This window comes from Phyllostomus hastatus, unplaced genomic scaffold, assembly GCF_019186645.2.
Source record: "Phyllostomus hastatus isolate PE091 unplaced genomic scaffold, TTU_PhHast_1.1 phas_contig_150, whole genome shotgun sequence".
Lineage (NCBI taxonomy): Eukaryota > Metazoa > Chordata > Mammalia > Chiroptera > Phyllostomidae > Phyllostomus > Phyllostomus hastatus.
Window position 1 is genome coordinate 20,515,538 of NW_025333611.1, and position 14,562 is coordinate 20,530,099.

The 14,562-nt window shown below is 45.5% G+C and overlaps 1 protein-coding gene across 1 annotated transcript in view; it reads right to left on the minus strand.

The window, feature by feature from the left end:
- Positions 1 to 14,562, minus strand: part of ARHGEF37 (Rho guanine nucleotide exchange factor 37) — a 46,028-nt gene that overhangs the window by 3,591 nt on the left and 27,875 nt on the right. Inside the window, exons 9-12 of the mRNA XM_045823882.1 lie at positions 14,006 to 14,335; positions 11,636 to 11,764; positions 1,604 to 1,799; positions 38 to 195 (exon numbers count right to left, since the gene is read on the minus strand). Coding sequence (XP_045679838.1) covers positions 38 to 195; positions 1,604 to 1,799; positions 11,636 to 11,764; positions 14,006 to 14,335 — 813 coding nt within the window. The remainder of the gene's footprint in view (positions 1 to 37; positions 196 to 1,603; positions 1,800 to 11,635; positions 11,765 to 14,005; positions 14,336 to 14,562) is intronic.

The following is a 14,562-nucleotide window of genomic DNA, read 5'->3' on the forward strand; positions in this document are numbered from 1 at the left end:
GTCGGGAGGCAAGCCCCCATTCCACTCCCAAACTCACCTGAGTCCTGGTTGGGACAGAGGGGATGGGGGCTAGGGTGGGCTCTGGTGTTAGATGTCGGAAGTCCTCGTGAGGCTGTGCCTGCTCCCTGAGCTTCTCCTCACTGGGGATGACGTGGTACAGCTCCAGTTTCCCAGCTGGCACGTACCCTCGCTGTCCTAGGGACACACAGGCCGTGAATCTGGCTCCAGGCCCCCATCTCCATCCCTTTAGTGACAGAGGAAACTACCACCACGCATGGGCTCCAGTGCCTCCAACACCACCCCTCAGTACTAAGGAGCACCTGCAGAGGACGTGCAGGAACCTCTCAGCCCCCCACTCCTGCCCTCTCTGTCTCTACCTTCTGCTTGCACACCCCCCAGTGACAGAGAGCTCATCCTCGACTGAGGCAGCCCCTTGGTTTTGAACAGCTCCGGCAGACAGAAGTAGTGCCTCCTTGATCTGGGATGAAACAGCTTTCCTGGTGCTGGCACCACGGCCCCTCCCCTGAAGTGGCCACCCCCGAGCAAGGCTGCTTCCTCAGCCCAGGGCAGCCTTTCCCACGAGGTGGAAATTGCTTTTCTCTTCCCCAGGTGTCCCCAGTTCCTTCTCATGCAGCAGCTACTCCATGCCATTCTGGCTACTGTCATTATGAGTGGCCACCACTTCCTGAGAGCACTCCAGGTGCCGGAGCTGGCACTATCTAGTCTGCACATCAACTCTCCGTTTCACTGCTGGGCCAGCCGAGCTGCAGCGGCTCGACCGTTCTCCAAGGCCATGCAGTGGAGGGTGGTGTTGGGCTGCAGCCTCGTCCTCGCACCCCAGGGGCCTTGCTTTAGTCCCCATTCGGCGGTTCTCAGCTTGACTCGGAGACTGCCCTTTTGTGATTTCTGCTGGATTTATATTGTTTGCTTAATGTTTTCATAGACTTGCTGTTTAAAACATAGTCTTGCACTATACAATAATATGAATAAAATCATGGGTTTATGTGCTAGTTATATTTTTCTAATATATATTAGTATCATTAGTAATAATGATAATAAACTCTCTGATTGGGGGACCACTCTCCACAGATCCCCTCTCAATAACCCCATGTGACCCTCATCCCATGGGTCACACGTCTTCTTTGGAAGACAGCCCACTGGTCCATCTGCTCCTGGATTCAAGGTGCCACTTGCCTCCTGCCTCCAGAAGTGTGACCAATGCAGAGGGGACCAGACAACATCTCCCTCATTCTGGACAGCAGACGTCTGTCCATGCAGCCAGGATCCAAGAATCCCTTCTCTGCCCATGTCCTTCTCTCAGTTTGGTGCTGAAGTTCTGTCCACCCCACAGGTCTGTGAGGTCCCCAAGGTAGGGTCCTTGTCTTCCTTGCACAGCACCCAGCACACAGTAGGTGCTTGATAATGGATGTAGCAATAAAAGACTGAACACCTGTTGTTGGCATTTCACGCACCACACTAAGCCGCCTGTGCTCCAAGCCCCATGTTTCCACCTGGGCTCATTCCCACCTTGGATTTGCATAGCGAGACTGTGGCCCGCACAGTTTGCCAGAGGGAGGAGAAGGGCCCACGAAGTCCTACGTACCCCCAGTATCCACCAGCCAGCGGCTGCTATTGCCTTTGGTGTCCTTGTTTTGAAGGAGGGCCACGATTTGGCCCCGTGGCAATGTCAGGTCCAGTGTCCTAGGCCCGCTGGTGTTGCCTGTCACCTGGTACAGCTTTCCTGGGCCATATCTGCTCAGGAGAGCCTGCACCTGGCGTTCAGCACCTGGAAGGAGTGGCTGGGGACAGACAGAGACAGGCACTTGGGTTAGGGTGTCAAAGCTGGGGCCAAGATGTGGCCAACAATCCCCTGACTAATAGACAGCTGGATCAGATGAGAAAGACATGCAATTAGTGTCCATGGGCCTCTCATCTAATTCTCTAAAATCCCTCCAAGGCCTATACTTCTGGGGTTTTCTAAAATTATAATTCAAGTTCTGAAACTTGCTCAGTTACAAAACTCCAGGGCTGGGCTCTAAATTCTGCCCATAGCACCTAGCTACGTTGATCCCATGGAGATGCCTTGCTTGGGGCTTTCAGCCCCCGTAGACTGTGAGCTGCATGCGGGCACCAGGCCTCGCTCAGCCAGCATCTCAGCCAGCACGGGGGCAGACGCAAGCAGACCTCCCACACGTGGGAATGAGGAGATGCTAGCTTTCTCTCCGTGAGTTTTCCATCCCCACGTATTGTATTTACTGAGCACCAACTGTGAAGAAGGCACGGTGAGCCTTGTGAACGATGTAGCAGAAACACAGCAGAGAGCCTTGTCCTGGTGGGAACTGCCACCTAGGTGGGGAGAATGACCCAGCTCAACCAAAAATCTCCTGCCAGGACCTTTGTGTTTTCATTCACTGCTTCCAGCAAAAGTATCAACAAGAATGTCCCTTTTTGGAAAAACAAAGAAGAAACTAAAAATGTTGAATATAGATTTTTCTCTCTGTGTATATTTATATTTGCCATATTTACGTGGTTAGTTATTTCTGGATGGGGAGGTGCTGAGTGTAGGGAGACAGACAGAGGTGCCCTGCAGGACATTTGGGCATAGACTCTCCCATTACCCATACTCCAATGGGTTCCCCAAGTCAGGATCAAGGACAGGAGATCCTAAGGTTTCAAACAGGCCCTAAAAGGGAAATGGAGAGATGAGGCGGCTTTCCTTCAGACCAGTGTTGTTGACATGAGGATAAAAGCCAGCAGCGTAGCCAGCACGTGCCTTAACTTCTCAAGCCTGGCAGCTCCTGCCTGATGCAGAGGACGGCAGCATGCCCTGGGTGGGCCACCTCTCGTCTGTGGGCTCTGTACCCTTACCCAAGTAAGTCAAGAATTTATGGGAGGTGTGTGTGGTGGTGGTGGGGCAGGTTCGGGGTTGGGGGGGCTCTTCTCTTCCTACCAATTTTCTTTTTTTTTAATTTAATTTATTTATTTTTAGAAAGGGAAGGGAGGGATAAAGAGAGAGAGAGAGAGAAACATCAATGTGCGGTTGCTGGGGGCCATGGCCTGCAACCCAGGCATGTGCCCTGACTGGGAATCGAACCTGCAATGCTTTGATTCGCAGCCCACACTCAATCCACTGAGCTACACCAGCCAGAGCTTCTCTTCCTACCAATTTTCAATGAGCACTGGAATTATTATGTTCCCATTTGTTTCTTCCTTTTGTTTTTCCAAGTCTTCTCTTTTTTTGTGGAATCCGCATGGATTGCTTTTCCAATAAGAAAACTGTTGCTTTGTCACAAGTACAAAGAGGGATTCTCGTGACTCATTTGAGGGCCTGTTCTTCCTAGTCCTAGGGACTTCTTCTCCCCAGGTGGCAGGGCCCACGAGACCTCTGCGGGGGCAGCCTCCCTGCGAGGGAGGAAGTGGGGACTGCGGTGGTCTGAGGAGCATCGGCCCCAACTTGTCTCTCTGTGCCTCTAGGCTCCCTTCTTCCTGCTGGGGAACCCTGGGGCTGTCTCCTGGCCCTTCATTCCACATCTCATGTGGGACTGAATACAGTTTCCGTTTTCTCAAACCCTGGGAGCCCCTTTTCCCTTCATCTCCTTCAGTTACTTTTAAAACACACTCCACCTAGGTACAGTCTTCACATGGACTGTCTGGAAGATACCCTTTCCTTGTATATAAAAATATAACTTTACCCAAAAAAGCACTTGGCCATCCAAAGCTTTGTAAACTATTATGGAGCCGAAATACTGTCTTTAACAATAAAAAATCCCATAGCACAAAAACTTTATTATAGAATAAGTAAGTCACAGGGATGTAGTGTACAGCACTGGGAATATACTCAATAGTACTGTAATAACTTTGTACGGTGACAGACAGTCTCACCATGGCAATTATGTATATATCCTAAGGTACATAAATGTCGAGTATACCTGAAACGAATATTGTATGTCAACTCTACTTTAATTTTTAAGAAATTTGTCCTGGTTGGTGTGGCTCAGTAGACTGAGTGTGGCCTGCAAACAAAAGGGTCACCGGTTCAATTCCTAGTCAGGGCACAAGCCTAGGTTGTGGGCCAGGTCCCCAGTAGGGAGTACTCAAGAGGCAACCACACAATGATGTTTCTCTCTTTCTCTTTTCCCTTCCTTCCCCTCTCTAAAAATAAATAAATAAAATCTAAAAAAAAAAGAAATTCAATAGTGGAAAGAAAATTTAAGTGAGTTTTTATTCAAACTTGATTCATCCTGAATGCTGGTAGTTGAAGCAAGTACCATGAGAAGATGATGAGAAAATGGCAAATTTTGATGGAAAATTTGAAGAAGTTCCAGGTTTTGGGATGTTAAATGCCACTTGCTCATTATTATGCCGAATTTCTCTCAATATTAGAGTGTTTGGGTTTTCTTATTCTTTTTTAAAATTTTATTTTAATCATTGTTCAAGTACATTTTTCTGTTCTTTACTCCCACTCCAGACCACCCACCCATCCCTCCACACCTCCCTCCCATTTCCACCCCCCCCTAGTTTTCTCCATATGTCCTTTATATTTGTTCCTGTAAACCTTTCCCATTCTCCCCTGAAATTCCCTCCCCTCTCCCCTCTGGTCACTGTCAGCCTGTCCTCTATTTCAGTGTCTTTGGTTATATTTTGCTTGTTTCTTTGTTTTGTTGTTTAGGTTCCTGTTGAAGGTGAGATCATATGGTATTTGTCTTTCACTGCCTGGCTTGTTTCGCTTAGCATAATGCTTTCCAGCTCCATCCATGCTGTTGCAAAGGGTAGGAGCTCCTTCTTTCTTTCTGCTGCATAGAATTCCATTGTGTAAATAAATGTACCATAGTTTTTTTGATCCATTCATTTACTGATGGGCACCTAGGTTGCTTCCAGCACTTAGCTATTGTAAAGTGTGCTGCTATGAACATTGGGATGCATAGGTTCTTTTGGATTGGTGTTTCAGGGTTCTTAGGATATAATCTTAGCAGTGGAATTGCTGAGTCAAAAGGCAGATCAATTTTTAGTTTTCTGAGGACATTCCATACTGCTTTTCATAGTGGTTGTACCAGTCTGCAGTCCCACCAACAGTGCACTGGGATCCCCTTTTCTCCACAACCTCTCCAACACTTGTTTGTTGCTTTGTTTATGATGGCCATCCTGACTGGTGTGAAGTGGTATCTCATTGTGGTTTTAATTTGCATTTCTCTGATAGCTGGAGACATTGAGCATCTGTTCATGCATCTCTGGATCCTTTGTATGTTCTCCTTGGAGAAGTGTCTGTTCAAGTCCTTTGCCCATTTTTTAATTGGATTGCTTGTCTTCTTAGAGTGGAGTCATGTAAGTTCTTTATATATTTTGGAGATTAAACTCTTGTCTAAGGTATCATTGGCAAATATACCTTACAGTTAGTTCTCTTTTTATTTTAATACTGTTTTCTTTAGCCGTGCAGATGCTTTTTATTTTGATGAGATCCCATTTGTTTATTCTTTCCTTTATGTCCCTTGCTCTAAGGGACATGTCAGTAAAGACGTTTCTGCATGAAATATCTGAGATTTTCCTGCCTATGTTCTCCTCTAGGACTTTAATGGTGTCGTGGTTTATATTTAAGTATTTTATCCACCTTGAATTTATTTTTGTGTAAGGTGTAAATTGGTGCTCGAGTTTCATTTTTTTGCACATAGCTGTCCAGTTCTCCCAACACCATTTGTTGAAGAGGCTATTTTTACTCCATTTTATGTTGCTGTCTCCTTTGTCAAATATTAATTGACCATAGAGACTTGGGTTTATTTCTGGGCTCTCTATTTCTGGGCTGTTCTATTGGTCCATGTCCCTGTTTTTATGCCAGTACCAGGTTGTTTTGATTACAGTGGCCTTGTAATATAGTTTAGTATCAGGTATTGTGATCCCTCCTACTTTACTCTTCTTTCTCAAAATTGCAGCAGCTATTCGGGGTCATTTATGGTTCCATATAAATTTTTGAAGTGTTTGTTCTATGTCTGTGAAATATGCTATTGGTACTTTAATAGGTATTGCATTGAATGTGTAAATTGCTTTGGGTAGTGTGGACATTTTGATAATATTAATTCTTCCAATCCATGAACACGGTATATGTTTCCATTTGTTTGTGTCTTCCTTGATTTCTTTCCTCAGTGTTATGTAGTTTTCTGAATATAGGTCTTTTACCTCTTTGGTTAGGTTTATTCCTAGGTATTTTATTTTTCTTTTTGCTATTTCAAATGGGATTTTTTTTCTTGATTTCCTGCTTCTGCTGTTTCATTGTTGGTGTACAGAAATGCCTTTGATTTCTGGATATTGACTTTGTATCCCACTGTTTTGCCAAATTCATTTATTAGGTCAAGCAGTTTTTTGGTGGAGTCTATAGGATTTTCTATGTACACTATCATGTCATCTTTGAACAGTGACAGTTTTGTTTCCTCCTTTCCGATTTGGATGACTTTTATTTCTTTTTCTTATCTGATTGCTGTGGCTAAAACTTCTAGTACTATATTGAATAGAAGTGGTAAAAGTGGACAGCCTTGTCTTGTTCCTGATCTTAGTAGGAAAGATTTTAGTTTTTGCCCATTGAATATGATGTTGGCTGTAGGTCTCTCATATATGGCCTTTATTATGTTGAGGAATGCTCCCTCTATTCCCACTTTGCTGAGTGTTTTTATCATAAATGGGTGCTGCACCTTATCAAATGCTTTTTCTGCATCTATTGATATGATCACGTGATTTTTGTCTTTGCTTTTGTTTATGTGATGTATTACATTTACTGATTTGCACATATTGTACCACCCTTGCATCCCTGGAATGAATCCCACTTGGTCATGGTGTATGATCTTTTTAATGTATTGTTGGATGCAGTTTGCCAATATTTTGTTCAGGATTTTAGTGTCTATGTTCATCAGCAATATTGGCCTGAAGTTTTCTTTCTTTGTTGTGTCTTTGTCTGGTTTTGGGATTAGGATGATGCTGGCCTCATAAATAGAGTTTGGGAGTCTTCCATCTTTTTAGATTCTTTGGAATAGTCTGTGAAGGATAGGGGTTAGCTCTTCCTTAAATGCTTTGTAGAATTCTCCTGTGAAACCATCTGGTCCAGGGCTTTTGTGTGTCGGGAGTTTTTTTATTACTGCTTCAGTTTCATTTGCTGTTATTGGTCTGTTCAGGCTTTCTGCTTCTTTTTCATTGAGTTTTGGAAGATTATATTTTTCTAGAAATTTGTCCATTTCATCTAGGTTTTCAAATTTCTTGGCATACAGTTGGCATCATAGTAATTTCTTACAATCCTTTGTATTTCTGTGGTATCAGTTGTAATCTCTCCTCTTTCATTTCTGATTGTGTTTATTTTGGTCTTCTCTCTGTTTTTCTTGATGATTCTGCTTAGAGGCTTGTTGATTTTGTTTATCTTTTCAAAGAAACAGCTCCTGGATTCATTGATCCGTAGAATTGTGCTTTTAGTCTTTATGTCATTTAATTCTGCTCTGATCTTGGTTATTTCCTTCCTTCTACTTGCTCTGGACTGTCTTTGTTGTTGTTCCTCGAGTTCTTGTAGATGTAGGGTTAGGTTGTTTGTTTGAAATGTTTCTTTTTTAGGTGGGCCTGTATCACTATAAACTTCCCTCTCAGAACTGCCTTTGCTGTGTCCCATAAGTTTTGGGTTATTATGAGTTCATTTTCATTTGTTTCCAGAAACTTTTTGGTTTCTTCCCTAATTTCATTCTTGACCCATTCATTGTTTAATAGCATGCTATTTAATCTCCATGATTTTGAGTGTTTTGGGGTTTTTTTCCCTTCAGGCTGGTTTCTAGTTTCAGTCCCTTGTGATCCGAGAAAATGCTTGGTATGATTTCAAATTTCTTGAATTTGTTGAGGCTTGTTTTGTGTCCTATCATGTGGTCTACCTTTGAAAATATTCCATGTGCATTTGAAAAGAATGTGTATTTAGCTTCTTTGGGATGGAGGGCTCTATATATATCAGTTAAGTCCATTTCCTCTAGGGCATTGTTCAATGCCATGATATCTTTGTTGATATTTTGTTTGGAAGATCTGTCCATTTTTGACAATGGGGTGTTAAAGTCCCCCACTATAATTGTGTTGCTCTCAATACCTTTCGTGAAGTTCTCTAAGATTTTCTTTATGTATTTGGGTGCTCCTATGTTGGGTGCATATATGTTTACAATGTTTATGTCTTCTTGGTGTATTCTTCCCTTGAGTATTATGAAGTGGCCTTCTGGGTCTCTCTTTATGGCCTTTTTTTGGAAGTCTATTTTGTCTGATATGAGTATTGCTACCCCAGCTTTCTTTTTTCCCGTCCATTTGCTTGGAAAACTTGTTTCCGGCCCTTCACTTTCAGTCTGTGTAGGTCTTTTGTCCTGAGGTGGGTCTCTTGTAGGAAGCATATGTGTGGGTCATGCTTTCTTATCCATTCAGCTATTCTATGTCTTTTGATTGAAACATTTTATCCATTTACATTTAAGGTTATTATTGATAGGTACTTATTCATTGTCATCTATGTGCTTGTGTTTCTCTCTCTCTCTCTCTCTCCCTCTCTTTTCCTTCCTTTCCATAAGGCAGTCCCTTTAGTATCTCTTGCAGAGCTGGTTTGGTGAAGGTGTATTCTTTTAGACTTCTTTTGTCTGGGAAGCTTCTTATTTGGCCTTCTATCTTGATTGAGAACCTTGCTGGGTAAAGTAGCCTTGGTTGCAGACCTCTGGTTCTCATTACTTGGAATATTTCTTGCCATTCTCTTCTGGCTTGGAGCATTTCCATTGAGAAGTCACCTGCTAGCCTTATTGGGGCTCCCTTGTATGTTACTTCCTGTTTCTTCCTTGCTGCCTTTAAGATTCTCTATTTGTCTTGAAATTTTGCCATTTTAATTATGATGTGTCTTGAGGTGGGCCTCTTTGGGTTCCTCTTGATTGGGACTCTCTGTGTTTCGTGGATTTGTGTGAGTTTTTCTCTCATCAAATTAGGAAAGTTTTCCATCATTACTTTTTCAAACAAGTTTTCATCCCTTGCTCTTCTTTTTCTCCTTCCGGTATCTCTATTATACGGATATTATTACATTTCATATTGTCTTGCATTTCTCTTAATTCCTCTTCATTCTTTCTGAGTCATTTTTCCTTTTCTTGCTCTTTCTGGGTGTTTTTTTGTACTTTGTCCTCCAATTTGCTGATCCAATCTTCTGCTTCATTGATCCTGCTTTTCATTCCTTCTACTGTGTTCTTCAGTTCAGAAATTGTATTCTTCATTTCCTCTTGGCCCTTGTTGATAGTTTCTATATCCTTTTTCATGTTGATATAGTTTGCAGTGAGATCGTTGTAGTTTCCCTGTAGTTTCTGGTAGCTCATTGTGAGTTCATTGAGCTTCCTGATAATCATTTTGAACTGAATATCTGATAGTTGAGTGCCTCTATTTCATTTAGCATTCTTTCTGAGGCTTCCTCCTTTCCCTTCACTTGGGGATTGTTTCTTTGTCTTCTCATTGTTCATGAGACTCTTCTTGTTAGCTTCTGTTTCTTAAATTGATCTGTTCTGGTTCCCTGGGTTTATGGTGTGAACTTCTGTGGTAGAACACCTGTGAGATTCAGTGGTGCAGTCTCTTTCGGGTATCCTGGTGTTCAAAGCTTCCCCCTACTCTTTTTTTGTGATTAGTTGGAGGGGTAAGGCAAAATGGTTTAGGACAGCAAGAGAGTATTCTATGATATTTACAGTAGCAGCCAGTAGAGAAGAGACAGGAGATCCTTTGGATATGTATTGTGTTAACCATGATCTTCCACCCCACTAGCCACTTTTTAGAAAGGATGGAAAGAAGATAAGACTCTTGTTGGGGAGGAAAGGATTGTGAGTTGGATCTAGAAAGCAGTGAGGCTGTGGGAAGTCAGATTCTGAGGTAGGGTGAGAGTAAAGAATAGTAAATAGGTGTAGTGTGTGAGAGAATAGAGTTAACCACTACAGTAATAGAGTTGGGGAAACCGCAAAGTGGGCTGAGATCTGGGAGAGGTGTTGTGTAGTATTTACAATTATATGGAATAGGTCTTATTTATGGTAATATTAGAGCAACAATCATATGACAGAATCTATGAGATCTAGATGACAAGAATAGGGATATAGGACCTTGAGTAGTGTGCTAATGGAACACAAATAAAGGACAGTAAATTAGCAACACACTATGAATGAGATAACAGGGGAAACCTATCAAATGATACAGTACAACCAGCCAAGCAAAGAAGACTATACAGAAAGAAGAGGAATACCAAAATACTATTAAAATACAAAATGTAAGAATAATGAAAAGAAGGTAATACAAATATGCAATAACTTGCAGGTTCAAAAAAAAAAGGAAAAAAGCAGAAGATGGAATGAAGAAGAAATAAATGTGGAAAGGAAGGAATAACACTAGAGTGAAAGAAAGAGAAGCATAAGGAATTGAGAGATATAAAAATAATAAGAATTAAAAAATTAAAAGTTACTTAAAAAAAGATAAAATCAAACAATCAAATAAAAAAAAAAACCCTCTTGTTGGTTTCTAACTGGCCAAACTAGTTTTTCTGGTCTTGCTGGCTTCAGCAGGCTGAGGAACGATTGGAATCTCTTTTCTCCCTTCCCAGTCAGAACTCAATCAGTCTCTCAAGTACTGTCCCCAGGGCTAGCCACCCGTTCTCCCCAGAGCCGGTCTGGTGCCTCTCCCCAGGGCCCTGGGTGTGGGTCTGGGTGCTCCTAAGCATGTTCTCCAGAGCTCACCATTATGGGCTCTAGGATCCCGCGGAGCACCCGCACCTTTTCCAGGTTCACAGTGTGAGCTCCAGGAATCCCGAGGGGGCGCTCACTTCCCCCCAAGTTCACAGCCATGGGCACTGGGGATCCTGTGGAGCACCAGTGCCTTTTCCGTGTTCACGGCTGTGGGGTCTGGGTCTTCCACAAAACCACACTATCTCCGGGTTGGGGGCATGGGTGCACGACCAGGCCGCCCTTGGTCACACAGACTGGGGTGCACACTCTTCCCAGGGCTGTGCATGGGTGCTCACAGCCCTTATGTGATTGTCTCTCAGTCCTCACTCCCCTCTCTGCGACTTCAAGCAATGAGGCCTCCCCTGGTGCTGCTCAATCCTTGTTTGGACGGGGAGGGAGCGGTGGACCCAGCTCTCTCCCAACTTCCCTGAGGTAAACCAGGGAGCACCAGGCCTGGGGGCTGCAACCTCCCTGGTCCCCAAGCTGATCCCTGGGCCCTTATTATCCTGAAGCACTTTCCTTACCATCTGGTTTTTCAATGTCCGCTATAATTTTTTATCTCTAATTTTCATAAATGTTGTGATATTGTTGGCTTTTTGCTCTGTTCCTCCATAGATCAGTTAGTTTTTCTCCCATGTGTAGGGAGAAGTGGAATTTGCTCCCTCTTACCACCCCACCATCTTCCAAGTCCGGTTTTCCTATTCTTGACCCAAGAGTTCTGTTCTGCTCTGATGCTTATTGGCCATAAATGGCGTGTGTCAGGGGGAGTGTGAATCCCAACCCCCATCTCTCAGAGAGAAAGGAGAGAGGAAAAGGGGGAATGTTTCCATGGTAATGGAAAACACTGAAAAGAGAAAAGGGAGAAGAAATAGGGGATTGAACCTCACCCAAGGGTCAGGTGAAGGAGGGTCACTCACTTGTATAGCGAGAGGCGGCAGCACTTTCTCAAAGTTCTCTTGAAAGGAGCAAAGCTGGTGACTGGTCTGGCCAAGAACGTCCTCCACCAGCTTCCTGAAGGCTGGCTCAGAGAGCTGGTGGTGAGGCAGCTGGGTGGGGATAGACACTGTCAGCCTACACGTAAACCCCAGGTGTGCTAAGATGGGACAACTATTGGTTTTGTCTGCTTACTGCCCCACTTTCCTTTGAGAGTTTGCCCTTCTATGGGCGGGGGTCCAGTCAAACAGCAGAATGGCCAGTCACAGTGCTCTAAGCCACAGAACTGGCAGTCGTGGTGTCCCTTCTCCCAGCCACCATGGTCAGTCCAAGGATTGGACAGTGGGCTTGAACAGGGCTGATCGGAATCCTCCCATTGGATTTAGGACGTGAAGGCTGTGAATGACTGGGTCATTCTTCCTTTGGATTCTGAGCTGTAAAGGTAAGTACTTGGACTGTTGGGAGTCATCTCTCCCACCACACAGAGAAAGGCCTGCCTGAGAAGGAAGCCAATCCAGACAGGGAAGCAGAGCTAGAGATGGAGTGAAAGTCAAGCCCTGATGACATCATTTGTAATGAACACAGCCAGGCCTCGGGCTTCTCCCGCACTCTCACCAGGCCACCTAGGAGGGAGTGGGACCCCGGAGCTATCAGAGACGGGTCCCCTCTGCTTGTCTTCAAACTCACTGCTCTTGGTCCTGATTTAGAGCTTCTCTTCCCCTCCCCAGAGGAGCTGAGGTTCTACTATGCAGGTCTTTCCTGGGCTCCACAGGATGAGACCAGAGGAATGGGCCATGAGACAGAGACAAGGAGGCTGGCATCAATCACTGGCAGGCCCCAACCTTCTGCAGTACAGGGCCAGCTGAGAATGGAGACCACCCTCTTTCTGCTTTAATGAGGTTGGCCTCCCCTACTGGCCTCAGCAGCACTCCCTGGCCCCTCACATCTCAGCCTACATACAAGGGGTTTGGGCAGCCAGGGAGAGAACACCAGCAGGTAGGAAGAGAACGAAACGATCATCTCATCAGATTGGCCCTTGGCCTTCAGGAAAGAGGAATGCTTCTTCCTGCAAGTTGGTTCAGGCCTAACTCAAGTCAAAGAAGAAAAACCCATAGTCCCAGCCCCCTCAATGAGGAGAAACAGCTTCATCCATCACCCCAGCAGAAGGCAGGCTCTGAAAAGTGCTTAGCAGAAGCACATCCTAAGAGCTGCTGGAGAACAAAGGATGGGGAGAGGGGGGTCTCCCACCTGGGGACAGGGATTCTGAGACCTTCATGGACACCTGTCACATATTGGGGAGCTCCTACCACATGCCAGATGCTGTGAAAGGCATGGGGGATGATGGGGAGGGGCACCCAGACCGAGGAAGGAGCCTGCACAAATGGACCAGAAGTGGTGTGCGCTGGCAGTGGGGGCTACAGGTGCAGAGTGGGGCTGTGGGCTGGACAGGTACTGGAGGGGGAATTCGAGAGGGGTTTTCATGCAATGAACTGGAAGGGGAGAGCTGAGCTAGGGAACAAGAAGCACAGGGGACAGCATGTGGTATGTAGAGTATGAAGCTGTTCCAGCCTCGGACCCACAGGCCGTGCAGCTCTGATTCTGACATCAGGGAGAGATCCGAAAGCAGCTGAGAATCCTCTCCTATACCAACCTTAGCCTTCAAAATTCCAAAAACACAATGCACTTGGAGGTTCATCCAACCCTCTCTGCAGCCTATTTATGCTTTCAGCAGATTGCTCCTTTTAGAGGCTGTTGAGTGTTTGGTCCAGAGCCCAGGCTCTAGAGTAGTATTGTCAGGATTCATATCCCACTATTAGCTGGGAAAATTGCTTAACCTCTCTGTGCTTCAGCATCCTTTTGAACATGGATAATAATAAAACTTTCTCTGTGGGTTGTTTCAGGAGTCAGTGAGATCATGCACGGAAGGTGCTCCAAACAGGTACACAGTGAGCACCCATGAGGATGCAGCTGCTAAAAGTGGTGGGAATAACAGAAACACCAGATGGACACATTTACTCCTGACTGTTCAGAAGGGTCCTTGTCTCTGCCACCAACATCTAATCCAACCCTGGCAACATCTCCAAGGTCTGCCCTTTCCCCAGCAGAGCCTCCTCTGCTTCTGTGTTCCAGGGCCTAGGAATGACCTGGAGTCCCAGTGCTATCCTTGCTTTCAAGGGCCCACTCCATTAAAGGAAGGAGAGCAGACATGGGAGAGATCCAGAAGGTCCCCACAGCCTCCTCTTAAGCACCTCAGGGCCTGTTTGGAACACCCAACATCCCTCCAAGACCCTGCAAAAGAAGGCTGAAGGGGTGCAGGGCTATTCCCCAGAGGTGCCCAGCCCCAGAGGTCTTACCTGAGCCAAGCTGTTCTCTGCCCTCTGCAACACTTGCTTTGCAAGGTCCCTCTGCAGAGCCACGAATGTGCAAAGAATCTGGCCCAGCCACTGCCCCACCAGCTTGTTAAACTGTGGGAGCTCAGCTACCAGCAGGGAGTTGAGTGCCTGGTACGTATGCCGGGCCTCCTCCTCCTCGGAGGTCACGCTGCCCGCCTCCAGCAGCTTCTCTTCCAGCCGCTCAAAGTCCAGTAGTTTGTCCAGACGCTTCTTGATCAGGTTCTGAGGGCCATCCAGGGCTTTGGCCAGGCTGCATAGTGGCCGCCACACCAGGCCTTCCAGCCGCTGCTTCTGTGGGGAGAGGTGAGCTTGGGAGTCTGGGAAAGAGGTGGCAGCCAGTAGGCAGTGAGAAAGGGAGCTTGAAGGTAGGCAGGCCTGGGCTCCAGTCCTACCCCTACTGACTAGCTGTGACCTCTAGCATGCTACCTAACATTTCTGGGCCTTGATGTACCCATCTGAAAAATAGGGAAAGTCCAGGTAACGAGATGAGCAGAGCTCCTGGAACAGAATAGGTATTT